Source organism: Emys orbicularis, chromosome 4, assembly GCF_028017835.1.
Source record: "Emys orbicularis isolate rEmyOrb1 chromosome 4, rEmyOrb1.hap1, whole genome shotgun sequence".
NCBI lineage: Eukaryota > Metazoa > Chordata > Testudines > Emydidae > Emys > Emys orbicularis.
In genome coordinates this window covers 131212868-131240687 of record NC_088686.1, presented here as the reverse complement: position 1 = coordinate 131240687, position 27820 = coordinate 131212868, and the positions used below count along the sequence as shown (strand labels likewise).

The following is a 27820-nucleotide window of genomic DNA, read 5'->3' as shown; positions in this document are numbered from 1 at the left end:
TGCCAATCTCGGTACCAATGGTGAGACGCAGGCAATCTCTGGTGCATATTTGATGACGAGGGAGAAGATGACCCTGACCTGGATATTGAGGAGTCCCAGAGGGTCTCTAGTGACAGCAGGGGAGCCAGCACCGACAGGGCAAACGAACAGTCAGACTCATCTGAAGCCCCATATGGGGGCAGCATCGGTACTGAAGAGGAATGGGGGGGATTGGCACTGAATGAGGCACACTCCCACATGGTACCGGAAGAAGTGCTGGTACCTAGGCTAAGGGTGTACCAAAGATGCTCCACAATCTGAGGCCCGGGTGGTGCAAGCTGTGGTGCTGATGAACCTGGCGGCTCTGTGACATAGTCAGAAGGTGCCAATAGCAGAGCTGGGATGAGGCGGTAGAAGCCATGGCATCAGAGAACTCCTGAACAAGTGGAGAGTCTGGGACTGAGAGGCAAAGCAGGTCAGACGCCACCAAGTAGCTGTTAGCCTGGAGAGAGTCGGCACTGGTGCCGACGTTAATCAGTACCGGACTCAATGGATGCCTCATGGCCAGAACTGGAGTTGATGGTAGGGGCTCTCAGCGTGGTCCTGGGGAGCAGTTAGATGGACCTGCTCCATCCTGCATGCCAGAGGGAGTACGGTGCCAGTCAGCGCTCCTCTTGGAAGAGGAAGAGGAGTCTCCCTGAGCCCTGGAATGGTCGCAGTTCATTTTACGGGACCTTTTCCTCACCGTACCAGAGGAGGGAAAACGACCCCTCTTCCTCTTGTGGGAAACACTAGAACTCGAGTGCGGGGCGGCATTGCTTGGAGGCTCCGGAGGCGACTGCCGATCAGGTGAGGGCTGTGGTGCCAAAGCAAGCCTCATGGTCTGCTCCAACTGTGTGACTGTTTGACTGTCTGGTTGTTTGTTTGAAAAGTGTGAATTGGGAGTGCTTTGTTCCAGGCGGGCCTTGAGTGATTGATTGGAGGAAAAGTTTTGAGCCGGGGCAACTGCTTTGAGCCAGCAGCCTTATAAAAATGCAACCAGTTGTGAACCAAGTGAGCTGCCAACAGAGGAGAAGCCAACAGAGGGAGTTAGCCTGAGGGGAGTTCCCACAGAGTTTTTGCCTTTCAGGCTTCTGTGAGCAGTAAATACAGCATCTGAAGAGGCTCTTAGAAGGAAGACAATCTGGATAGTAAGCGATCAGCTGTTGTGACCTGCACAGGATGTGCCATGTTTGTCTTTCTTCCAGCGGACAGAAGCGACTTCGTCTGTATGAAGTGCAAGCTGGTCTCCATATTGGAAGAGAAGATTAAAGGACTAGAGACCCAAATATCAACACTGCATTGCATCAGAGAAGATGAAGACTTTCTGGACAAAAGTCAGCGTTTGGGGACTGCAGGCACAGCATGCTGAAGAATCAGAGGGCAGTGCAGAACGGGGAAGAAAATTGGCAGCATGTGACCTCCAGAAGAAGAAAGAGGAGACCCATGTGCCCCCAATGCAGATAGAGGTAAGAAACCATTTTCAGGCTCTCTGCACAGGTACTATGGCGCAGACTGGTTTGGAAGAGTCATCTGAGGGAAGGGACCAGAAGGAGTCCCCATCGACCAGAAGGCATGGGATGCATTGTCCTAGGGATGGGGGTTCCATGACCACCACTCCCAAGAGGAGGAGACGGGTGGTAGTGGTCGGGGACTCCCTCCTAAGAGGGACGGAGTCATCCATCTGCCGTCCAGACCGGGAAACTCAAGAAGTGTGCTGCTTGACTGGAGCTAGAATTCAGGATGTGACAGAGTGTCTGCCGAGACTGATCAAGCCCTTGGACCACTACCCCTTCCTACTTTTCCATGTGGGCACCAATGATACTGCCAAGAATGACCTTGAGTGGGTCACTGCAGACTATGCGGCTCTGGAAAGAAGGATAAAGGAGTTTGAGGAACAAATTGTGTTCTTGTCCATCCTCCCTGTTGAAGGAAAAGGCCCAGGTAGGGATGATCAAATTGTGGAGGTAAATGCGTGGTTACGCAAGTGGTGTCGGAGAGAGGGCTTTGGATTCTTCGACCATGGGATGTTGTTCCAGGAAGAAGGATTGCTAGGAAGAGATGGGATCCACCTAATGAAGAGAGGGAAGAACAACTTCGGAAGCGGGCTTGCTAACCTAGTAAGGAGGGCTTTAAACTAGGTTCGCTGGAAGATAGAGACCTAAGCCCTGAGGTAAGTGGGGAAGTGGGATACCGGGAGGAAACACAAGGAGGGGGTGCAACAGGGGAGGCCTCCTGATTCATACTGAGAAAGCAGGGCAATAGGCTAGTTATCTTAGGTGCCTGTACATGAACGCAAGAAGCCTGGGAAATAAGCAGGAAGAATTGGAAGTCCTGGCACAGTCAAGGAACTATGATGTGATTGTAATAATAGAGACTTGGTGGGGTAACTCATGCGATTGGAGCACAGTCATGGATGGGTATAAACTGTTCAGGAAGGACAGGCTGGGGAGAAAAGGTGGATGAGTTGCACTGTATGTAAGAGAGCAGTATGATTGCTCAGAGCTCCAGTATGAAACTGGAGAAAAGCCTGTTGAGAGTCTTTGGATTAAGTTTAGAGGCGAGAGCAACAAGGATGATGTCGTGGTGGGCGTCTGTTAAAGACCACCAGACCAGGAGGAGGAGGTAGACGAGGCTTTCTTCGGACAACTAACAGAAGTTTCCAGATCACAGTCCCTGGTTCTCATGGGGACTTCAATCACCCTGACATCTGCTGGGAGAACAATACAGCAGTGCACAGACAATCCAGGAAGTTTTTGAAGAGTGTTGGGGACAACTTCCTGGTGCAAGTGCTGGAGGAACCAACTAGGGGCCATGCTCCTCTTGACCTGCTGCTCATAAACAGGGAAGAATTGGTAGAAGTAGAAGTTGGTGGCAACCTGGCAGCAGTGACCATGAGATGGTTGAGTTCAGGATCCTGACAAAAGGAAGAAAGGAGAGCAGCAGAATACGGACGCTGGACTTCAGAAAAGCAGACTTTGGCTCCCTCAGGGAACTGATGGCAGGATCCCCTGGGAGGCTAATATGAGGGGGGAAAGGAGTCCAGGAGAGCTGGCTGTATTTTAAAGAAACCTTATTGAGGGCGCAGGAACAAACCATCCCGATGTGCAGAAAAAATAGCAAATATGGCAGGCGACCAGCTTGGCTTAACAGAGAAATCTTTGGTGAGCTTAAACACAAAAAGGAAGCTCACAAGAAGCAGAAACTTGGACAGATGACTAGGGAGGAGTATAAAAATATTGCTCAAGCATGCAGGGGTGTAATCAGGAAGGCACAAGCAAAATTGGAGTTGCAGCTAGCAAGTGATGTGAAGGGTAACAAGAAGGGTTTCTACAGGTATGTTAGCAACAAGGTGGTGGTCAGGGAAAGTGTGGGACCCTTACTGAATGGGGGAGGCAACCTAGTGACAGATGATGTGGAAAAAGCTGAAGTACTGTGACAGACCCAGACCAGTGGGGTACAGGAGTCTGGTAGAGGACAAATATACTGGTCACTGGATGAGTAGTTTTCTGTTCCCTGAGTGACCAGAGAAGGGGCTGCACTAGAGTAATCAGGAACCTGCTAGAACCAGTTAAGGCAGGCAGGCTAATTAGGACACCTGGAGCCAATTAAGAAGAAGCTGCTAGAATCAATTAAGGCAGGCTAATCAGGGCAGCTGGGTTTTAAAAGGAGCTCACTTCAGTTTGTGGTGTGAGTGTGAGGAGCTGGGAGCAAGAGGCGTGAGGAGCTGAGAGTGAGAGGGTGTGCTGCTGGAGGACTGAGGAGCACAAGCGTTATCAGACACCAGGAGAAAGGTCCTGTGGTGAGAATAAGGAAGGTGTTTGGAGGAGGCCATGGGGAAGTAGCCCAGGGAGTTGTAGCTGTCATGCAGCTGTTACAGGAGGCACTATAGACAGCTGCAGTCCACAGGGCCTGGGCTGGAACCCGGAGTAGAGGGCGGGCCCGGGTTCCCCCCAAATCTCCCAATTGACCTGGACTGTAGGTTCTTCCAGAGGGGAAGGTCTCTGGGCTGTTCCCCAACCCACATGGTGAATCTCTGAGGCAAGAAAATCTGCCAATAACCGCAGGACCCACTAAGATAGAGGAGGAACTTTGTCACACTGGTGTCAGGAGTGGGATCTTGGGGTGCACAGCGCGGCGGAAGAAGGAGGGTGATTTAAAAAAAAAAAAGGGAGAGGGTTTACTTTTTTTCACCACAATGGATGACGTAGTGCGGGCACTGATACAAGCTACGGCGGCCCAGCAGAAAGCTACCCGTGTCCAGGCAGCTGCCCAACAGGAGGCAGTGCGGCTGCAGCAAGAGACTAATCGCCTGCTGATGGACCAGGCTGCTCAAGACCGAGCTATGTTGCAGGAACTGGTAAACCAGGTAAAGTCCCTTACAGAGCTGAATCGCAGCTATGATGGGACGCGGCTCATACGGGCCAGCCATTGGCTGCAGAAAATGACACGGGAGGATGATGTAGAGGCATACCTTCTGGCCTTTGAGAGGACAGCCCTACAGGAGGCCTGGCCTCGAGATCAGTGGTCTGGCATCCTTGCCAAATTCCTGTGTGGGGAGGCCCAGAAGACCTACCATGATCTGCCTGAAGAGGCTGCGGCAGACTACCCCCAGCTGAAAGCAGAGATCCTGGCCAGATCTGGGGTAACGACAGCAGTGCGGGCCCAGCAGTATCACGGTTGGAGGTACCAGGAAGACAAAACCCCGCGGTCCCAATTGTATGACCTCATCCATCTCGCACAAAAGTGGTTGCAAACAGAGTCCCAGAGTCTGGAAGAGATACTAGTGGTTCTGGTCATCGACCGATACATGAGGGGACTACCACCAGACCTTCGTGCCTGGGTAAGCCAGAACGAACCCTCCACCTATGATGAGGTTGTCGCCCTGGTAGAGAGGCGAAGGACAGCGAGGGAGCTGACCCGACCAGTTAAGGAAGAGGCACCCCGGGTTAAACTAGCAGCACCAAGCCCTAAAGTTCGGGTGACTGGGCCACCAGGAGGGCCCAGGTGGAAAAAGAGAGAGGCTGAAGGCCCATCAGAGGCCACAAAGAGTCGGAGGACTGAGGGAGAAGAGGATCGTGATGTTAGACTGCCCAAACCAAGAGACCGGGGAACGCCTAGGGCTCCATACAGATGTTATGCCTGCGGGGAGTGGGGACACATAGCTGCACAGTGTCCCAATGCTGAGGAGCCTATGCAGTGTAACCTGGGGACTGGGCAGATCCATGCTCCCTAATCCACCTTGTGGGGGTCTCACTAACCCCACATATGTATACCGGACCAGTGAAACTAAATGGGGAAGGGACCACGGCACTGGTTGATTCGGGGAGTGCTATCACGCTTATCTCAGGGAAGCTCGTGAAGCGTAGTCAGCTGCTACAGGCTAAACGTACGGGGATAACATGTGTCCATGGGACAGTTAGCTACTACCCCACCATCCCAGTAAAAATCGAGATCCAAGGGAACACTACTGAGGTAGCAGCAGGTGTAGTCCCTAAACTCTCATACCCAGTGCTCATAGGGAGGGACTTCCCAGGGTTTGGAAACTTACTCCCAGTAGGGGGATTGGAGAAAGATAGGGACTCAAAAATTGGTGAGGCATCCACAGCAGATTGTCAACCCCCAATCTTCTCTGAAATATCCCCAGATTTGTTCTCCACTCCCAGACAGGGTAGAAAGACAAAAAGGGAAAGAAGGGCAGCTAAGGCCTTGGGAACCCGAATACTGACCAAAAGCCAGAGGGTCACTCTTGTAGGTAGGCGGACCCGCGCAGCTGAAAAGGAGGCCATGCAGGAGGGAGAAGCACCTGAGTCTGACCCCCACCCTAATGCTTCTGAACCAGTAGAGGCAACAGAGACTGGGCCCCTAGATCTTGGGCAGATTAGCCCCGGGAGAGGAAATTTTGGACGGGACCAGGCAGAAGACCCAAGGTATGACAACATTAGGAAGGAGGTGACTGAAATAGATGGGGTCCCCGTGGAAGGGAAAACCCAGGGACCAGGACCCTACTTCATAATGAAGAAGGATCTCTTATACCGGGTTGCACCAGTACAGGGACAGAAGGTACAGCAGATCCTAGTACCTCAAAAACACCAGAACGCTGTATTAAGTCTTGCTCATAGTCATCTTTTTGGGGGGCATTTCGGGGTAGAGAAGACCCTGGCACGAGTCCTACGACGGTTCTTCTGGCCCGGAGTACATGAAGAAGTGCGGAGGTACTGTGCCTCCTGCCCAGAGTGTCAGCTGCACAGTCCCCGTCCCCACTTGAGGGCACCTTTAGTACCCCTTCCCATCATAGAGGTCCCCTTCGAGCGAATAGCCATGGACCTAGTGGGATCCCTGGAGAAGACGGCTCGGGGCCACCAATATATACTTGTTGTTTTGGACTATGCTACTCGCTACCCAGAAGCCATCCCCCTGTGGAACACGGCCTCTAAAACTATAGCCAAAGAGCTGGTGGGGATCTTTGCCCGAATGGGGCTACCGAAGGAGATATTAACCGACCAAGGAACCCCATTTATGTCGAAGCTAATGAAGGACCTCTGTACGCTGCTCCATATACATACCCTGAGAACTTCGGTCTACCATCCGCAGACTGATGGGTTGGTAGAAAGGTTTAACCAAACCCTCAAGGCTATGATAAGGAAGGTGGTAAGTCGGGACGGGAAGGATTGGGACACCCTACTACCCTACCTTATGTTTGCTATCCGGGAGGTACCTCAGGCCTCAACTGGGTTTTCCCCCTTCGAGTTATTATACGGGCGTCACCCCCGTGGCATACTAGATATCGCCAAAGAGATCTGGGAAGAGGAACCCAATGAGGGGAGAAATATAATAGAGCATGTAATGCAGATGCGAGACCGGATAGCCCGGGTTACCCCTATTGTACGGGAACATTTGGAGAAGGCACAGGAGGCCCAGCGAACCCATTACAATCACCAGGCAAAAGTGCGACAGTTCCAACCAGGGGATCGAGTTATGGTGTTGGTACCCACGGCAGAAAGCAAGCTTCTGGCCCAATGGCAGGGGCCCTATGAGGTGGCTGAACCCGTGGGGGAAGTAACCTACAAGGTGCGGCAGCCAGGACGCAGAAAACAAGAACAGATTTATCACGTTAACCTTCTGAAACCCTGGGATGCACAAGAGGCGTGCACAACGGTCCAAAAAGACCTAACCCAGGAAAACAAGCCTTCCAAAGAGGTGAGAGTGTCTCCCGATTTAACACCAGACCAGAAGAATGAGGTGTCTGAGATGATCTTCCGGAACCAAGATGTGTTCTCGACAAAACCGGGTCGAACAACCGAGACATATCACCACATCGTCACGAACCCTGGGGCCAGAGTAACAATGAGGCCCTATCGGGTGCCAGCGGCAAAAAGGGAGGAAATAAAAGCAGAAGTAAAAAAAATGCTGGCGTTGGGGATCATTGAAGAATCCCACAGTCAGTGGTCCAGCCCAATCGTGCTGGTGCCCAAACCTGATGGCACCACAAGATTTTGCAATGACTTCCGGCGACTAAACGAAGTATCCCAGTTCGACGCGTACCCCATACCTCGCATAGATGAGCTAGTGGACCGTCTGGGTAATGCCCGGTACTTGACTACCCTAGACTTGACAAAGGGGTACTGGCAGATTCCCCTTGCAGAAGACGCAAAGGAAAAGACTGCGTTCTCTACACCAGAGGGTCTTTTTCAATATACTGTCTTCCCTTTTGGACTACATGGGGCCCCAGCTACCTTCCAGCACCTCATGGACAAGCTATTACGCCCGCATAACAGTTATGCTGCTGCCTACTTGGACGATGTGGTCATTCATACCCCAGACTGGGAAACCCACCTGGAGAAGGTGGAGGCAGTCCTCGATACCTTCAGGCAAGCTGGCCTTACAGCAAACCCTGCCAAGTGCGCTGTAGGGTTTACAGAGGCCAAATATCTTGGCTACATTGTGGGTAAAGGTTTGGTAAAACCCCAAGTGAACAAGTTAGAGGCCACCCAAAATTGGCCCCGACCAAGTCGCAAGAAACAAGTCCGGGCATTCCTAGTGTGGTGGGGTATTACCGACGATTTATCCCCCACTTTGCCACAAGGGCAAGCCCCCTGACAGACCTAGTGAAAGCCCGTGGACCTGATCTGGTGAGATGGTCTGATGCAGCAGAGGAAGCATTCACAGACCTATGGACTGCCCTCTGCAGTAACCCCGTACTGATAGCCCCTGATTTCACCAAGGAGTTTATCCTGCAGACGGATGCATCGGAAGTAGGGTTGGGGGCCGTTCTATCACAGATGGTTGGGGAGGAGGAACACCCAATTCTATACCTCAGTCGGAAACTCCTTCCAAGGGAACAAAAATATGCAGTGGTGGAGAGAGAATGCCTCGCTGTAAAATGGGCCATGGAAACATTGCGCTACTACCTGCTCGGGCGCAGATTTGTCCTCGTGACCGACCATGCCCCTCTTCAATGGATGCAGCGGAACAAGGAGAAGAACACAAGGGTGACCAGATGGTTCTTATCCCCCCAACCTTTCCAGTTCTGTGCGCATCACAGAGCAGGGAGCCGTCATGGTAACGCCGATGGCTTGTCACGTGTGCATTGTCTGGCGTCCCAAGCTGCCCAACCCCTTGGTGTTGAGCAGGGGGGAGGGATATGTGACAGACCCAGACCAGTGGGGTACAGGAGTCTGGTAGAGGGCAAATATACTGGTCACTGGATGAGTAGTTTTCTGTTCCCTGAGTGACCAGAGAAGGGGCTGCACTAGAGTAATCAGGAACCTGCTAGAACCAGTTAAGGCAGGCAGGCTAATTAGGACACCTGGAGCCAATTAAGAAGAAGCTGCTAGAATCAATTAAGGCAGGCTAATCAGGGCAGCTGGGTTTTAAAAGGAGCTCACTTCAGTTTGTAGTGCGAGAGTGTGAGGAGCTGGGAGCAAGAGGCGCAAGGAGCTGAGTGAGAGAGGGTGTGCTGCTGGAAGACTGAGGAGCACAAGCATTATCAGACACCAGGAGGAAGGTCCTGTGGTGAGAATAAGGAAGGTGTTTGGAAGAGGCCATGGGGAAGTAGCCCAAGGAGTTGTAGTTGTCATGCAGCTGTTACAGGAGGCACTATAGACAGCTGCAGTCCACAGGGCCCTGGGCTGGAACCCGGAGTAGAGGGCGGGCCCGGGTTCCCCCCAAATCTCCCAATTGACCTGGACTGTGGGTTCTTCCAGAGGGGAAGGTCTCTGGGCTGTTCCCCAACCCACATGGTGAATCTCTGAGGCAAGAAAATCCGCCAATAAGCGCAGGACCCACCAAGATAGAGGAGGAACTTTGTCACACTACTCAATGCTTTTTTTGCCTTAGTCTTCACAGACAAGGTCAGCTCCCAGACTGTTGCACTGGGCAGCACAGTATGGGGAGGAGATGAGCAGCTCTCAGTGGTGAAAGAACAGGTTAAGGACTATTGAGAAAAGCTGGACATGCACAAGTCCATGGGTCCAGATCTAATGCATCCGAGGGTGCTGAGGGAGTTGGCTGATGTGATTGCAGAGCCATTGGCAATTATCTTTGAAAACTCGTGGCGATCAGGGGAGGTCCCGGACAATTGGAAAAAGGCAAATATAGTGCCCGTCTTTTAAAAAGGAAAGAAGGAGAACTACAGACAGGTCAGCCTCACCTCAGTCCCCGGAAAAATCATGGAGCAGGTCCTCAAGGAATCCATTTTGAAGCATTTGGAGAAGAGGAAGGTGATCAGGAACAGTCAACATGGATTCACCAAGGGCAAGTCATGCCTGACCAACCAGATTGCCTTCTATGATGAGATAACTCTCTCTGTGGATATGGGGAAAGCGATGGACGTGATATACCTTGATCTTAGCAAAGCTTTTGATATAGTCTCCCACAGTATTCTTGCTGTCAAGTTAAAGAAGTATGGATTGGATGAATAGACAATAAGGTGGATAGAAAGCTGACTAGATTGTCGGGCTCAACAGGTAGTGATAAATGGCCCGATGTTTAGTTGGCAGCCAGTATCAAGCAGAGTGCCCCAGGGGTTGGTCCTGGGGCTGGTTTTATTCAACATCTTCATTAATGATCTGGATAATGAGATGGATTGCCCCCTCAGCAAGTTCGCAGATGACACTAAGCTGGGGGGAGCGGTAGATATGCTGGAGGGTAGGGATCGGATACAGAGGGACCTAGACATATTGGAGGATTGGGCCAAAAGAAATCTGATGAGGTTCAACAAGGACAAGTGCAGAGTCCTGCACTTAGGAAGGAAGAATCCCATGCACTGCTACAGACTGGAGACTGACTGGCTAAGTGGCAGTTCTGCAGAAAAGAACCTGGGGATTACAGTGGATGAGAAGCTGGATATGAGTCAACAGTGTGCCCTTGTTGCCAAGAAGGCTCACGCATATTGGGCTGCATTAGTAGGAGCATTGCCAGCAGATCGAGGGAAGTGATTATTCCCCTCTATTCGGCACTGGTGAGGCCACATCTGGAGTATTGCGTCCAGTTTTGGGCCCCCCACTACAGAAAGGATGTGGACAAATTGGAAAGAATCCAGTGGAGGGCAATGAAAATGATCAGGGGGCTGGGGCACATGACTTACGAGGAGAGGCTGAGGGAACTGGGCTCATTTAGTCTGCAGAAGAAAAGAGTGAGGGCGGATTTGATAGCAGCCTTCAACTACCTGAAGGGGGGTTCCAAAGAGGATGGAGCTCGGCTGTTCTCAGTGGTGGCAGATGACAGAACAAGGAGTAATGGTCTCAAGTTGCAGTGGGGGAGGTCTAGGTTGGATATTAGGAAAAAAACATTAACAGGAGGGTGGTGAAGCACTGGAATGGGTTACCTAGGGAGGTGGTGGAATCTCCATCCTTAGAGGTTTTTAAGACCCAGCTTGACAAAGGCCTTTAAGGCCTGGCAGGGATGATTTAGTTGGGGGTTGGTCCTGCTTTGAGCAGTGGGTTGGACTAGATGACCTCCTGAGGTCTTTTCCAACCCTAATCTTCTATGATTCTATGAGTCTCGCTGCCCAAGTTCTCTTTGTGAACGACTTGCAGATGGAGCACCACTCACCTCGTGTGGGGGTCACTGCTGGGGATGGTCGCCCCACATGACAGACAACGCTTGAACCCTGGTGAGAGCATGACAGAGAGCAGCCAGCCACTATAACTAAACTAACATAAACTTACCCAGAGGAACTACTAACTGCTATATGTAAGAAAAAAATTCTCAGAGACAGACCAACGAGCAGGGGGTGAAACACCGCATGGAGCTCTGACTGTAGCCACACCTGGTGAGAAGGAACTGAGGGGGCTGGGGTGGTGCTGCCCTTATATGGCAGAGGAGGGGCTCGGGGCAGAAAGCGGACACTGCTAGGCAAAGTTCTCCGGCTCTGGTGCACTGGGCATGCACACACCTATGTAGAATACACGGCTGTATCTACTCGAAGAAAAAAAATGGGATGAGATTGAAAAACAGTCAACAGTCACAGGAGCAAGAATAGCACCAGTTACACTACCTAGGGTGAAGCATATATCACTCCTCAGATTTCAGAGGTCAGGAGGCCTGTATCAGGAAGGAATTTCGCCCCCGCGGAAAATATCGTGCAATTGGCCAGGTACATCATAAGGGTTTTATGTTTTCCTCGGAAGCTTCTGGCATTGGCCGGTGATGGAGACAGGATACTGGATGGACCAGATAGGTTTGTTGCACTACGGTAAGTCATATATGTTCCTTACAAAGCAATAATTTATCTGGGAACATGAGCACCTCTTGGAGGTAGATTCCCAGACTTCTAGTATTTCATCTTTTCAGAGGCTGAATGAAATCCAAACAGGAGCCCCAGTTGGAAGGTGACATTAGCACAAACCACTTTATCTTTAACTGGGAGGAAGCAGTCTGCTATAGCTCCCACCCCCATCGTCCGGCTGTTTCAAGCTGAAACAATGGGCTTGTGAATTCCTGCTCACCTGCAAGTGCCCAAGAAAAATGAAACTCTGCTCCCTTCACAGCCGGCTCCACTGGATAATCTCTGGTATCAAGTATGAACGAAACTCTGCTATTTCCTTTGGAAAAGCTGGCAGGGTACACTGTCCTCCATATCATCTTTCTCTAACAGGGGGATGGATGACACCCCACAAACAGGTTTAGGGTCTCCGCCATGTTACGTACAAGAATCTCTGCGGCTGTGAAGCACTTACCGTCCTCGAGGTGGGTGGAGCCGAAGGACTTGTTAGCGACACCATTTCCTGAATGGCCAGGCGCAATTTCAGCCGGTGAAGGGGGTTGCTGATGCCGATCTCTCTCTGGATCTCTGTATCGGACAAGGCAGACATGATGGCGCCGCTCTTCACGTTGGCTCTGCAGGCTGCAACATACCAGGCGGGCATGCCCACCCACAGCTGGCAACACAGAGGAAAGCAGAGGGTTTCATGTACCCATCTCCACCCAGACTCTCATGCGCTAACAAGGGACACAACCGCCATTCCTGAGACTGAGAGTTCAGAAAAAAACAACCGTAGGGTTTGATCTTTTTGAATCATTTCGCTAAAGCTATGTCCACATATCCCCAGACAATTCCCATTACAATAGCAGGCTAGGGAGCCTGGCTCCATCAGCATATAGCTGGAGTCGTTCTATGCTCTGGATACTCTAGGGCAGTGGTTGTCAACCATGGGAACGCAAACCCCTGGGGGTACTCAGAGGTCTTCCAGGGGGTACATCAACTCATCTAGATATCTGCCTAGTTTTACAACAGGCTACATAAAAAGCACCTAGCGAAGTCAGTATATACTAAAATTTCATACAGACAATGACTTATTTATACTGGTCTATATACTATACACTGAAATGTAAATACAATATTTATTTTCCAATTGCTTTATTTTATAATTATATGGTAAGAATGAGAACGTCAGCAATTTTTCAGTAACAGTGTGCTGTCACACTTTTGTATTTTTATGTCTGATTTTGTAAGCAAGTAGTTTTTAAGTGAGGTGAAACTCGGGGGTATGCAAGACAAATCAGACTCCTGGAAGAGGTACAGTAGTCTGGAAAGGTTGAGAGCCACTGGTCTAGGGACCGCAGCCGGGGGTGGGGGACACATGGCTACAGCCCCCTGGGCACTACAGTGTCATCACACTTTCAAGTGGAGGACAATGTTTTCCAGGGAAGCTCACCGGAGTATGCTAAATGTGTGGCATTTCAGTTCCTAAGTCACTTAGGCACTTCTGAAAACTTTACCCTGGATGTACAATAAGTTCATCGTTTCATTTTCCCACTAGCACAGATTCCTAGATTCCAAGGCCAGAAGGAGCCACTGTGATCATCCAGTCTGATCTGCTGCGTAACACAGGCCAGAGAACTTCCCCAATGTAATTCCTAGAGCAGAGCCTTCAGAAAAATGGTCAGTGATGGAGCATTCACCATGACCCTTGGTTAATTGTTCCAATGGTTAATTACCTTCCCTGTTAACAATTTACACCTTATTTCCAGTCTGAATTTGTCTAACTTCAACTTCCAGCTGTTGGATTGTGTTACACCTTCCTCGGTTAGACTGAAGAGCCCATTATTGAATTTCTTTTTTCCCCGCATACAGACTTATAGACCATAATCAAGTCAACCCTTAAACCGTCTCTAAATAGATTGAACTCCTTGAGTCTACCACTATAGAGCATGTTTTCTAATCCTTCACTCATTCTCATGGCTCTTCTCTGAACCCTCTCCATCCAATTTTAAACTACACCAGAGGCCAAAGGGCTTGCACACGGCATTCCAACGGCTAGAATCCACGTGTTTTCTCCATATACGCCTTAATAACCTGATTAAACAAAGTAACTAACCGATGTACCACCGAACAGGGGAGAAAAACAGCACAAATACAAGGTCTATCACGAGTCTCACAATGGATCTGTTCCTGTCTCGAGCTGAGCGAATAAATGATTTTCAGTTTGGTGAATGAACCAAAAAAAAAAAAAAATCCGTTTCAGGTTGAAATGAAATGAAAAACAAAAAAAACAAACAAAAAATTCATGTTGGGTCAAACAAAACATTTTGTTCCACCTGAAATAAATTTTTGGGGGGGGTTTTGTTTTTGTTTTCAGGGTTGGGTTTGGTTTTTTACCCCTTTTTGTTAATTTTCACAAATCTAGCTAAGCAAAATGAAGCTGTTCAATTAGACAATGTCACAATGAAAGGTTACAACTTTTTCCATTTTTTTTCCTGCCAAAACTATTCACTGAATTCAACCCAACTCCGCAAATCATTTCGGTTGACCAAAAACTGCACTTTTCAGCAAATAAACTCTATGTCCAAAATTTTTCACCCAGCTCTATTTGCGTCAGTGTTAATCTCTCCACTAAAATGCCCAGCCTCACCTCCAACCAGGAGACCACCGTCGGTCCATCCCACTGAGCAAAGGGCATGCCTTTCCTTCGAGCATCTTCCAAAAGCTCGTGTCTGGAAGGAAACGTGAGAGAAGAGTTAGTCACTGAGGGCCAGGATCTCCACACACACACTGCCTCTACCAAGTGCTGCAGGATCACTACCTCCCACACCTTCAGTCAACATGGTGGAAGCTAAGAAGAGGATGCTGAAGATAGTTATCTGCAAGACACCAGGGCCGACCCCGCTGCCGAATTGCCGCCAAAGACCCGACGCTTTGGTGGCGGGTCCCGGGGCGGAAGGACCCCCTGCCATGGGTCTTCAGGGCACTTCGGCGGCGGGTCCCGGGGCGGAAGGACTCCCCGCTGCCGAATTGCCGCCGAAGACCCGGAGCGGAAGAAGCTCCGGGGGCCCAGGCCCCACGAGAGTTTTCCGGGGCCCCCGGAGCGAGTGAAAGACCCCGCTCCAGGGGCCCCGGAAAACTCTCGTGGGGGCCCTTGCGGGGCCCGGGGCCTGGGGCAAATTGCCCCACTTGCTTCCCCCCCCCCCCCCCCCCCCCGGGCGGCCCTGCAGAACACAGGTACGTATGGACAAGCCCAGCTGGAGTAAAATGGGCACAGAAGCAATCGCTACAGGCAGTAGGACACCGTACTTAGCAACGCAATAATAGAGGTACAGGAAAGGGAGTGGTGACCATATGTCTCAGCTCAGCAGGAACTGGGTGGAGAGAGAGACACTCGGGATTCAGGGGCCGTGAAGGATTCCTAGATAGCCCTAGCCTCACTGGCAGCTTGCAGGACTCCTCTTCCCTACCACGCACAGGAACAGAGAAACAGGCATGCTTACTTCTTCCTCAGCCGCCGGTCCCTCTCTGCTTGGGCTCCCAGCTTGCCAAGTCCTAGCGAATCTTGTATGCTGAGCTCAGGATCGGTCATCAGAACTAGGAAAGGAGTAAAAACAATTCGAAGATTAGACTAGCCATCGTCTAGTCCCCAACTCCTGCCCCCAAGCAGTCACGGCCAGCTGCCTAGGGCCGTGCCACATGGGCACACATGGCTGCAGCACAGGGTGAACCATTACAGAGAGGGCAACCCCCCTCGACCCATTTACAGTACTAACAGACGCTACCACCCCATGGTCTCTGGACCCTTGGGGAGGCCAACCAAGGGTGTGTTTTTTTTCCATCCAGTTCTTCCAGATGTCCCATTCCCTTTGATGTGAAGAGTTTTATAATTAAAATAATACCATACTTAGCACTTCCAACGCTCTGCATTTCAGAGGGTTTTGCAGAATGTATCTAGCCCGGCAACAGGGTAAGATTTCAGGAAAGCAAATTTAAGGGAATTAAGGCATCGAATGAGAGAGGAGCAATAGGAGGCGGCGTTAAGCTCTGACCTACACACAACCGTTGGGCCCCGTCAATTAGACCAGTATGGTTAGAGCAGGACACCTCCACTTGTGTGGATGCAAGTTATCCTGGTATGAATGTGCCTATGGCTATGGCTAGGTCTACACTAGGGGAGGGGGGTCGACCTAAGATACGCAACTTCAGCTACGCGATTAGCGTAGCTGAAGTCGGTGTATCTTAGGTCGATTTACCTGGCCGTGAGGACGGCGGCGAGTCAACCGCTGCCGCTCCCCCATCGACTCCGCTTCTGCCTCTTGCCGCAGTGGAGTTCCGGAGTCAAGTTCCGGAGTCGACGGCAGAGCGATCGGGGATCGATTTTATCGCGTCTACACTAGACGCGATAAATCGATCCCCGATAGATCGATCACTACCCGCCAATCTGGCGGGTAGTGTAGACGTACCCTATGTCTACATTCTACCATGGAAAGGGGAATAAGCGATACACCTTCATATCAGTATGACTGCACCCAGACTAGGGGTTATACCAGTCCTGCTAGAATGGTAAAAAAATCACCCACCCTAACTGACATCGCTGCACCTACGTATAGGCCAAGCCGAAGTCAGCAGCTGCAGCATGGCTCTGCATGCACAGGGACTGTAAGGATGCAGTCCTTCAGAGCAGGGCTAACTGTTTAACAGAGACCTAACTCCACCCAGAGTAAGGCTTGGTTCCCCCCTCTTCACGCGCCGCGCAGACAGCAGCCCCTCCCCCCATCTCTCACGCTGAATCCCAAACAAGAGACACAGCCACTCGGAAGGTGCGTCCCAAGGCCTGTCACCCCACATCACCCCCTGCCCTCTTTACAGGGGAAGGAAGAGACTCAGACCGTGGCCGGTGGCTCCGTCTCGGCTCAGCTGAATCAGACGGCCTTTCTCTTTCTTGCCGAACAAACGCCCAATGGAAGATTTGATTCCTTTTCTCTTGGAGCCTTTGTGCAGGGAGTCCTGGCTGCTGGTACTGCTGCTCAGGTTGCTGGTCTGCTCCTCCAAAGAGCTAAGAAAGGGGGCAGGGGGGAAGAGAGAACAGGCAAAACGTTCAGATTGTTCTTTATTTGGAGCAGCACCAAGTAGCAGCACCCGGAGCAATGAGCAGGGAAACCCAGACGCCTCCCAGAGCCTGCTACTCCCCCGAGGGAGCGGTAAACCTTTGTGTTTACACACCATGCACTCCAGACGGCACACACAGGAGCCAAGCAGTCAGCCAGGCAGACGGCCAGCATCTGGCACTGCCGAGCAGTGGGGGAGAACAGATGCTGGCCAAGGACGCACACAGCAAACCGCCTGGGACCACGGGTAGGCACCGTGGGAAGACAAAGGGCCTTTGGTTCCAGATGGGGTAGGTCCCTCACACCTAGCACTTGGCCACCTTCACCATCCGCCCTGGCTAGAAGAGCCCATATCCTCGTTCCGGGCTAACTCAATGGAGGCGGTGAACGGAGCCTCATCTGAGACGGCTTCTCCGGCGATCTGGGCTCGGCCGGAGGGATACAAGTCGGGAGCCATCGTCCGTCTTCTCATTCCCAACCACCCTTTCCTCAAAACGTGAGGCCCGGCGAACCCCCGATTCCAAGCAGACTGGATGAGGTGAAGTCACTGCACCCTGCTCCCTGGAAATTACCGTAGGGTACGCACCACTCCCAGCATCTCTATGTTGGGAGGGAGAGGCCTGAGTCACCAGTATGGGCCCCGTCGTCTACCCCAGAAGCCCAAAGGCCACCAGCCACAGCCTTAGTCCTGGCAGATCCCTGCTCACCTATGGCATCAGGTCTGGTGTTTAAAGCATCTGGTGCCTTTATTATTCCCATCCCCTACAGGGCCTGTCCCCCTCCCATCCCCATGGCTTGTAGGAGGGCTTCCCTGCTCCAACACACACCACAAGACGCGGCACTGGCAGAGTCCATCTGCTGGCCAGGCCCCCTCCTGCCCCCCGTACCTTTTGCCATCCTCCTGACTGAGGGCAGGATGCCCCAGCTTCTCCAGCCGCAGTGTCCTGGGTGAGGAAGGAGGGGAAGTCTCACATTTTATGGTGGTTTTATCTTCTCGGTTCTCATCCCGAGCGGCTGGCGACTAAACAAACAGTGGAGCAGTGAGGTTAAACGGGAAAGATTCCTGCCTCCAGAGCTAACCCGCCTCTAACAGACACGCCCAGCCCCAGCCCCGGGAGCAGCTAGCCAACCAGTGCCTTTAAAAGCCAAGTGAGAACAGGGCCTTGGTGATTTTTATGTGCCACAGCAGCCTCTTCTCACTGCATGCCCTGAACCAAAGAACCCAGGTGATGGCCTGTTCCCAGACCAGCAGGGGGCGATGTGGCCATAAAGGGCAGGGATAGAACCTGGTAAGAGCAGGGAGTGGCAGAGAAAGAAGGTGCCCTTTTGGTTCCCACAATGCTGTGCGGGAATGAGCAGTCTCCCTAAATTCCAAAGGAAACATGCCCATGTCCTAGCCTTGGATTCAGCCTGCATCCAGCCCCCATGGGCAAAAGGAGCAGATGTCCGCTGCAGGGAGCTACAAGTGGTGGGCACCAGTTAGATGAATCGGCCCAACACCTTTGCAGCTCCCCACTGGGCCCAGGCAATAACCTCGCACTGGCCCGGACGCCCTCCCATCCCATGGCACGACGGCCTGAATCCACAAAGGTGTTTGGGCTCCTAACTTCCACTGAAATCAATGGAAATTCGGAGCCCAAGTCCCTTTGTGGATCTGGGCCAAACTGCCCCAGTTTCAGTTGGGTGCCTGTACTCCATGGAGAGGTCGGGGTGTTGAGGGGGAGGGGAGGTCGTTCCCTCCTTGACTAATGCAGCGATGGCTTTTCTGGCTGGCCGATCTGTACGCAGGCCCCTGCTCCGGGGCTAGAGGGACTGTGCGAGTGGGCACCAAATGGGAAAGAAGCTACACGTGGGAGCTGAGTGTGTGGACAAGTGGCCCAGTTGGTGCCACGGTCGAAGCTGAGTTGAAATCCTCCGGTTGCTGCTTCCTAGGAGGCATTAGCAAGGACTCCACCTTGCTCGCACGGAGCTCTTGGTGCAAGTCTAGAGGAAAACACAGCGTCCTGAGTCCCGTCCCCACCCCGTATCCAGGCCGGGTGGAACGCTCTCCCCTCGGCACAGATTCCTGACGGGATCGAGCCTGACACCGGGGCACCTGAAGTACCAGCGCAGAGATGGCAAACATGCTTCCCTGCACAATACAAAAGACTTGGCTCTGGAGCAGGGAGATGGCCATGGATGCTGGCAGATTGGTAACTGAGCTCAGACGGCAAAGTCCAGGGCAGGCCGCGCAATGGAACACAGAGGCACAGGTGGCTGCAGCCTCTGGGCTGATGCATGCAGGTTTGGTGGGCCTGTGCCTACACAACCAGCAGCAGGACCGGGAATGCAGGCAGGCATGGCAGCTGCACCAATGAATGCAGAAGCGGCAGCAGGACCGTAGATGCCAGGGCTGGGAGAGAGCTCCTGTGTCCTCCGCCCATTCCCTGCCCCAGTGCAGGACTGTTCTCTCAAACTGAAGGGCTTTTTCCTGTCTCCGCTCCGACGACACTAGTCTGGGGGGCTTGACTTCCCTCAGCAAGACGATGCACTGTCCAGGTGCCCTGGCTGCGAGACGTGTCTGTCAGAGCTGCAGGCTGCTCCCCTGGGATCTCTGTATCTAATGGTGCTTCCTCTCTCGTGCGATAGCCTCTGGCAACGGCGACCCTGTATCATCCCCTTGGGGTTCCCATTGCCCGCACGCTCGGCTAGTCTCTCACCACACGTCAGGCCCTCTCAGGCTCTTCTCGCTGTTGCTCCCTTTCCTTGGATTCTCTCCAACTTGGTAACGTCATTTGTGCAACGGGGGGGCCTCCACCTGAACCCACCCGTGGCGCTCTAGATCCAGGGCCTGTCACGCCAGCAGGACTTGCAAAAACAGCTGATCGGCTCCTTCCTCCTCCACACTTGGTCTCTAGCTGATGCCTCCTGGAAACCCCCATCTCTGGGATCGCTCCGTTAATTCGGCCGAAGCCTGGAGCCAGACTCACAGAGAAAAACACTGAGATTTTTCTGGATGTTATTCTAGAGTCTGTGCGTGGGGCAGGACTTCAGAGCATCCCTGGAAGGAGAGCCTCAGTAGTTGGATCACAGAATCCTAAGACTGGAAGGGATCGCGAGAGGTCAGCTAGTCACTAAGTCTTGTCTAGACTATCCCAGACGGGTTTGTCTAACCTGCTCTTAATAAAAATAGGAGGAAGGCAGGCGCTGCATAGTTCCCAAAGGATGGCTGGGTCTGGTGGTCAAGGCATTAGCCCAGCACCTAGGAAACCTGCGTTCAAATCCCTGCTTTGCCACAGACCCTCTCTGTGACTTTGGGCTAGTCACTCAGATTCTCTCCCAGTCTGTGACTGCAGGATCCCACTGTCCCAGAATGGCAATGGACGCGGGGTCTGGATGTGGAGCGAGCAAGCCCAGAACAGTGACCAGGCTCTACCCAGAGCCAGGGGGCTTTGCAACATGGGGGGGGGGGGGGTCCAGCAGTTATGCCCATGCACAACACCTGGGTGTCCATCCAGAGAGCAGGACTGGGGCCCGCCTGTGACAGAGGGCAAATATGGGCTAGCAGACGGAACAGGCAAGCCAGGGTGATTCTGCACTGCACATAGACAAGGGCAGAATAGCCCCTCTCTGTCCAGGAGCCTAAGCGCTGCCTATCCTGAACCAGGAGTGTGCTCCTGTTTATATCAGCACCTCCGGGCCTCACCTCTGCCCTCCGTGGTTTGGAGTTGTACGTGACCCCTCTATGCTGTTTCTTGGGGCAGAGGACCTTGTCTCTAGGGCTATGTCTACACTGCAATCCGGGGTGTCACTGTGGCTCGCCTGAGTTAGCTTTGATGGAGCCAGCTCTGGTATGGGAGCAGCAGCATAGGCTAGTCCCGTGAGTAATTACCCAGGGTTCCAGGCAGGCGTGTCCAGCGTCACTGCTCCAGGCTGCAGTGCAGAGACACCCTGGCCTGTCCGTCACATACCCGGACAGTAATAAAGGCTAATGCACTAGCCAGGCTGGGCTCATGCTGCAGCTGGGTCCTTGACTCGTGACCTTCCTCGCTGTGCTCTGAACATCACCGGGGTTGCTCTGGCCCGTCGCTTATTATCGCTTCCTTCTTCTTGCTACGTCCGTTTTAACTTCTGGGCCCGACCACCTCTCGCCCTCCGTCGCTCAGGGTTTTCCCTTCAAAACCCATCCCTGGCTCGAGCTGTTTCCATCCACACACGTGGAGGTCTCCCGAGCTGTCAGCACCTAAACTGGGATAAGTGCCCTGGTCCTCCACACTGCCCCGTGGGGAACCCTGCTCTCCAGCTGCTGCAGCGGGAACGGCTCACAGGATGAGGCCCACAGGCAAAGCCAACCAGGAAGGATCTGAGACGGGCAGGCACCCCCATCCATGTCCGAGGGAGGGGAGCTTGAACATAGCACCAGGCTGGGCTGTACAGGACATTTTCTCCACAGCAACAAAGATGTGTTAGCGGATTAACCACACTGCTGGGCTCTGTCCAGCAGGCCTTACCCTAGGGAAGAGCTGAGAAAGGAGGCTAATTTCTACGCTACTATCCTTGACCACGTCCTTGAGCTGGCCCTAAAACAACACCGCCCAGTCATGGTCCCACAGACGCCAGCGGGCTCCTGAGGCCACTCCCCGCCACTGAACGCCCCCACGGGCAGTGTCCATCTACAGGCGCTGCTCGTTATCCCAGTCCCGTCTGTCACTGACCTGTCGAGCAGCATTCAAAGCACACAGAGACCCCACAGGCCCAGCCATCTACCCTGAGAGTCCTGTGGCTAGGACTGGACCTAGCTCCAAGCGAGCCCAGGGAGACAGCCTTCTCCTCGGTGTAGCGTAAGAGCTGTGCACGTGCAATGAAGATTGGCATACACACATATCCGAGGCCATGAACTGCCGCCAGTCCAGGGAGGGCCCCAGACAGGAATCCAGAACCTCAGACCCCAGGGATTTCTCCTGGGTAAGCGGTACTGCACCGTGCCTCTCTTCACGCAGAGGGGAAGGCGGCAGGGGCCCTGTCTGTGTACGTGTTATGTGACACAGCTCTTTGCTCACATCCCAGGCAGCACCTGGCCTCCGTTTCTCCCCACACACCTGGACTGCCCACAGGACACTCATTTCCGTGCTGCAGTGATGTGTGGAGTGAAAGGGGCACTGCTTTACAGCAGTGATGGGAGCTGCAGGTGAGTCCTTCTGCTGTCTCCCGCGGATGTGTCTGAGAATGGCCGAGTGTCACTCGTGTGTCCCACGGACAGACCCTGGGCCCAGCCTGACGCGGGCTTTTGGCCTTTCTGTTAGGAGCGCCATGCTGGAAAACGTGGTGAGGCAGAGAGAGGGTTCAGGCCATCTTCAGCACCCCCCTCTCTCTGTCTGTGTACAGATATTGCAGCAGCACCCAGAGATCCCAATCAGGATCAGAGCCTATTGTGTTAGGTGCTGTACAAACATATGTACGTCCCAAAGCACAGTCCCGGCCCCGTATCGCTCACACTCCTTCCCCCTGACAAGCTTTCATTCCTCAGGATACAAACGCACATGAGCAGCTCCCGCCTGCGGTTCAACACAGGCACCGCAGCAGGGCCTAGGACGTTAGCAAGAGAGCAAGTCAAAGAGCCAGAGGAATTAGAGAGCGACTCACAAGCAGTTTCTTCCGGTGCTTCCGTAAGTCACTGGGCTGGTTGCAAGAGGCAAATAGAAAGAGACACAGAAAGGGAGGCAGTTAGCTGAGAATTCCCCTGTGGGCAGAGCAAAGCGACAGAGGTGCTGACTGCAAAACACCCACCCCAGACAGCCCCCAGAGCCAGGTGTGGGCCCTAGTGAGAACACCCCCTTCTGCACGGCTTTCCCTAGGGCTGGGCAAATCAACACAGGGAAACAGCAACAGTCATAGTGGGCTTTCAACACCCCCGCCCTCCCCGCACCCACACCCCTCCTTGTACCCACACACCCGGATACCCTCCCATATACCCCCACACCGCCCTCATACACACAGCCCCTGCCCGGTTCTACACACAACTCCATCCTCACACCCAACCTGCATACACCCCCCTCAGTTACCTGTTCACCTGCCCAGATAACGCCCTCACACTACACCTCCATCCACACCCCTCACACACATCCCTGCCCGGGTACACCTCCCTCCCCCATGTACACTCCCACGCTTGATACACCCACCTTTCCATCCACCCTCTCACATCCCCACCCGCCCCACCTTCATTCACACATTGCCCTTGTGCCCTCATACCCACCCCTGCGTTCACCCCCCCATCAACCCCCGCCTCCCCCAGGCCTCCCGGCTGCCCTCGTAACCCCCTTTCCACGGGGTAGCAGCAGAGTTGCGCTGGCCGGGAGCAGGCGTGCGAATGAACACACAACAGGCCATGACATTCTAGTGAGCAGCATCCAGAGCTCAGAGACACCGTGCTGCGCCCCCGCCCCTCAGGAAGGCAGGCACTGTGTGGGGAGATCCCAGAGCGGCGCCCGTAGGCCCCTGTGGGTTCAGCGGCCTTGGCTCGCACCGGCACACCCCGCCCAGCTCACCAGCGTCATGATCCCCATGCGGTCCAGGTCCTGAGCGGCGCTGCGGGAGGACAGCTTCGGGGTGGAGCGCCCGCTGACCGGGGGCGAGGAGCTGGCCAGGGACAGGGCTGTCAGGGAGGTGGGGATGGAAGCCCGTTTGCGCAGCTGCATCAGGTTCAGGCCCTCCATGCTGCCACTCGTGACGCGGGTCTCCAGCTCTTCGGCACGCAGCTCCGTGGATTCCTTCTCCTCTTGAATCATCCTGAGGAATCACAGACAGGGTAAGGCGTGGCAGAATTCCCGCTTCCCCACTGACGGCTCGGTCGCCATTCCGGGGGGTTCCCCAGCGACCTCCTGCCTCCGCTGCTCCCAGACGCCAGCGGCCAAGTGGGATGGCACCACAGGGCTCCACCCCCCCCTGCAGTGCCAGGACGCCCCCGTCCCCTCTCAGGGAGGCAGCGGCACGGGGCCCCCTTCTCTACTCCAGCAGGGGCAGCCGGGCCCTGTCCCTCAGGAGCAAGAGGGATGGCCCCGGGGGCCCCCCCGAAACCAGGCAGAACGAAGGTTGTTTGGGAGCCCCTGCAGTGTATTGTGATATGAACCCTTCCCCGTAACTCCAGCACAGCGGGGCTTCGTCTGGGGGCTCCCAGGGCTTTTCTTAGTTAAAAATGTCACATGTGAACACGGCCCAAGGGTCCCCTAGAGGATGCTGCCCCGCGATTCTCTCCAAATCACTCCGGTCTCACCCTTCCATCCTTCCCCCCACTGGAACGCCCACAAGTTCCTGAGGATGCTCCAGCTGCTTTCATCCACTCTGGGCAGCGCAAGGACCCTGAGCCGAGTGACCCGGCCAACTGGGTTTACAGCGGATCTCGGTCACCAGAGCAGGGCAAAGCAGCCAGAGGGTACAGCTAAATTCCCACACTCCTGTCCTCCAGAATCCCCCTCCCCACATTCCCTGCACAGCCCTGAATTCTCCTGCCCCTCCCCACATTCCCCTGCACAGCCCCTAATTCTCCCGCCCCTCCCCACATTCCCCTGCACGCCCCCACATTCCCCCCGCCTCCTGCCCTCCCCACATTCCCCTGCACGCCCCCACATTCCCCCCACCTCCTGCCCCTCCCACATTCCCCTGCACGCCCCCACATTCCCCCCGCCTCCTGCCCCTCCCCACATTCCCCTGCACGCCCCCAAATTCCCCCCGCCTCCTGCCCTTCCCACATTCTCCTGCAGGCCCCCACAGTCCCCCCGCCTCCTGCCCTCCCCACATTCCCCTGCACAGCCCCTAATTCTCCCGCCCCTCCCCACATTCCCCTGCACGCCCCCACATTCTCCCCGCCTCCTGCCCTTCCCACATTCCCCTGCACGCCCCCAAATTCCCCCGCCTCCTGCCCCTCCCACATTCCCCTGCACGCCCCCAAATTCCCCCCGCCTCCTGCCCCTCCCACATTCCCCTGCACGCCCCCACATTCCCCCCGCCTCCTGCTCCTCCCACATTCCCCTGCACGCCCCCACATTCCCCCGCCTCCTGCCCCTCCCACATTCCCCTGCACGCCCCCACATTCCCCCCGCCTCCTGCCCCTCCCACATTCCCCTGCACGCCCCCACATTCCCCCCGCCTCCTGCCCCTCCCACATTCCCCTGCACGCCCCCACATTCCCCCCGCCTCCTGCCCCTCCCACATTCCCCTGCACGCCCCCACATTCCCCCCCGCCTCCTGCCCCTCCCCACATTCCCCTGCACGCCCCCACATTCCCCCCGCCTCCTGCCCCTCCCCACATTCCCCTGCACGCCCCCACATTACCCCCGCCTCCCGCCCCTCCCCACATTCCCCTGCACGCCCCCACATTCCCCCCGCCTCCCGCCCCTCCCCACATTCCCCTGCACGCCCCCACATTACCCCCGCCTCCCGCCCCTCCCCACATTCCCCTGCACGCCCCCACATTCCCCCCACCTCCCGCCCCTCCCCACATTCCCCCCGCCTCCTGCCCTTCCCACATTCCCCTGCACGCCCCCACATTCCCCCGCCTCCTGCCCCTCCCACATTCCCCTGCACGCCCCCACATTCCCCCACCTCCTGCCCCTCCCACATTCCCCTGCACGCCCCCACATTCCCCCCGCCTCCTGCCCTTCCCACATTCCCCTGCACGCCCCCAAATTCCCCCCGCCTCCTGCCCCTCCCACATTCCCCTGCACGCCCCCACATTCCCCCGCCTCCTGCCCCTCCCACATTCCCCTGCACGCCCCCACATTCCCCCGCCTCCTGCCCTTCCCACATTCCCCTGCACGCCCCCACATTGCCCCCACATTCCCCCCGCCTCCTGCTCTTCCCACATTCCCCTGCACGCCCCCACATTCCCCCGCCTCCTGCCCTTCCCCACATTCCCCTGCACGCCCCCACATTACCCCCGCCTCCTGCCCCTCCCCACATTCCCCTGCACGCCCCCACATTCCCCCCGCCTCCTGCCCTTCCCACATTCCCCTGCACGCCCCCACATTCCCCCCGCCTCCCGCCCTTCCCACATTCCCCTGCACGCCCCCACATTCCCCCCGCCTCCCGCCCCTCCCCACATTCCCCCCGCCTCCCGCCCCTCCCCACATTCCCCTGCACGCCCCCACATTCCCCCCGCCTCCCGCCCCTCCCCACATTCCCCCCGCCTCCTGCCCTTCCCACATTCCCCTGCACGCCCCCACATTCCCCCGCCTCCTGCCCCTCCCACATTCCCCTGCACGCCCCCACATTCCCCCACCTCCTGCCCCTCCCACATTCCCCTGCACGCCCCCACATTCCCCCCGCCTCCTGCCCTTCCCACATTCCCCTGCACGCCCCCAAATTCCCCCCGCCTCCTGCCCCTCCCACATTCCCCTGCACGCCCCCACATTCCCCCGCCTCCTGCCCCTCCCACATTCCCCTGCACGCCCCCACATTCCCCCGCCTCCTGCCCTTCCCACATTCCCCTGCACGCCCCCACATTGCCCCCACATTCCCCCCGCCTCCTGCTCTTCCCACATTCCCCTGCACGCCCCCACATTCCCCCGCCTCCTGCCCTTCCCCACATTCCCCTGCACGCCCCCACATTACCCCCGCCTCCTGCCCCTCCCCACATTCCCCTGCACGCCCCCAAATTCCCCCGCCTCCTGCCCCTCCCCACATTCCCCTGCACGCCCCCACATTCCCCCCGCCTCCTGCCCCTCCCCACATTCCCCTGCACAGCCCCTAATTCTCCCGCCCCTCCCCACATTCCCCTGCACGCCCCCACATTCCCCCCGCCTCCTGCCCTTCCCACATTCCCCTGCACGCCCCCACATTCCCCCCGCCTCCTGCCCTTCCCACATTCCCCTGCACGCCCCCACATTCCCCCGCCTCCTGCCCTCCCCACATTCCCCTGCACGCCCCCACATTCCCCCGCCTCCTGCCCTTCCCACATTCCCCTGCACGCCCCCACATTCCCCCGCCTCCTGCCCCTCCCCACATTCCCCTGCACGCCCCCACATTCCCCCCGCCTCCTGCCCTTCCCACATTCCCCTGCACGCCCCCACATTCCCCCCGCCTCCTGCCCCTCCCCACATTCCCCTGCACGCCCCCACATTCCCCCCGCCTCCTGCCCCTCCCCACATTCCCCTGCACGCCCCCACATTCCCCCCGCCTCCTGCCCCTCCCCACATTCCCCTGCACGCCCCCACATTCCCCCCGCCTCCTGCCCCTCCCACATTCCCCTGCACGCCCCCACATTCCCCCGCCTCCTGCCCCTCCCACATTCCCCTGCACGCCCCCACATTCCCCCGCCTCCTGCCCCTCCCACATTCCCCTGCACGCCCCCACATTCCCCCGCCTCCTGCCCCTCCCACATTCCCCTGCACGCCCCCACATTCCCCCGCCTCCTGCCCCTCCCACATTCCCCTGCACGCCCCCACATTCCCCCGCCTCCTGCCCCTCCCACATTCCCCTGCACGCCCCCACATTCCCCCCGCCTCCTGCCCTTCCCACATTCCCCTGCACGCCCCCACATTCCCCCCGCCTCCTGCCCCTCCCCACATTCCCCTGCACGCCCCCAAATTCCCCCCGCCTCCTGCCCCTCCCACATTCCCCTGCACGCCCCCAAATTCCCCCCGCCTCCTGCCCCTCCCACATTCCCCTGCACGCCCCCAAATTCCCCCCGCCTCCTGCCCCTCCCACATTCCCCTGCACGCCCCCAAATTCCCCCACCTCCTGCTCCTCCCCACATTCCCCTGCACGCCCCCAAATTCCCCCGCCTCCTGCCTTTCCCACATTCCCCTGCACGCCCCCACATTCCCCCCGCCTCCTGCCCCTCCCACATTCCCCTGCATGCCCCCAAATTCCCCCCGCCTCCTGCCCCTCCCACATTCCCCTGCACGCCCCCAAATTCCCCCACCTCCTGCTCCTCCCCACATTCCCCTGCATGCCCCCAAATTTCCCCGCCTCCTGCCCTTCCCACATTCCCCTGCACGCCCCCACATTC

General features: G+C 55.6%; 1 protein-coding gene across 1 annotated transcript in view; it reads right to left on the bottom strand.

The window, feature by feature from the left end:
* Positions 1-27820, bottom strand: part of PPFIA4 (PTPRF interacting protein alpha 4) — a 130911-nt gene that overhangs the window by 27039 nt on the left and 76052 nt on the right. The window contains exons 15-21 of the mRNA XM_065404424.1: positions 23361-23601; positions 22459-22494; positions 17724-17857; positions 16618-16784; positions 15229-15322; positions 14376-14457; positions 12201-12401 (exon numbers count right to left, since the gene is read on the bottom strand). Coding sequence (XP_065260496.1) covers positions 12201-12401; positions 14376-14457; positions 15229-15322; positions 16618-16784; positions 17724-17857; positions 22459-22494; positions 23361-23601 — 955 coding nt within the window. The remainder of the gene's footprint in view (positions 1-12200; positions 12402-14375; positions 14458-15228; positions 15323-16617; positions 16785-17723; positions 17858-22458; positions 22495-23360; positions 23602-27820) is intronic.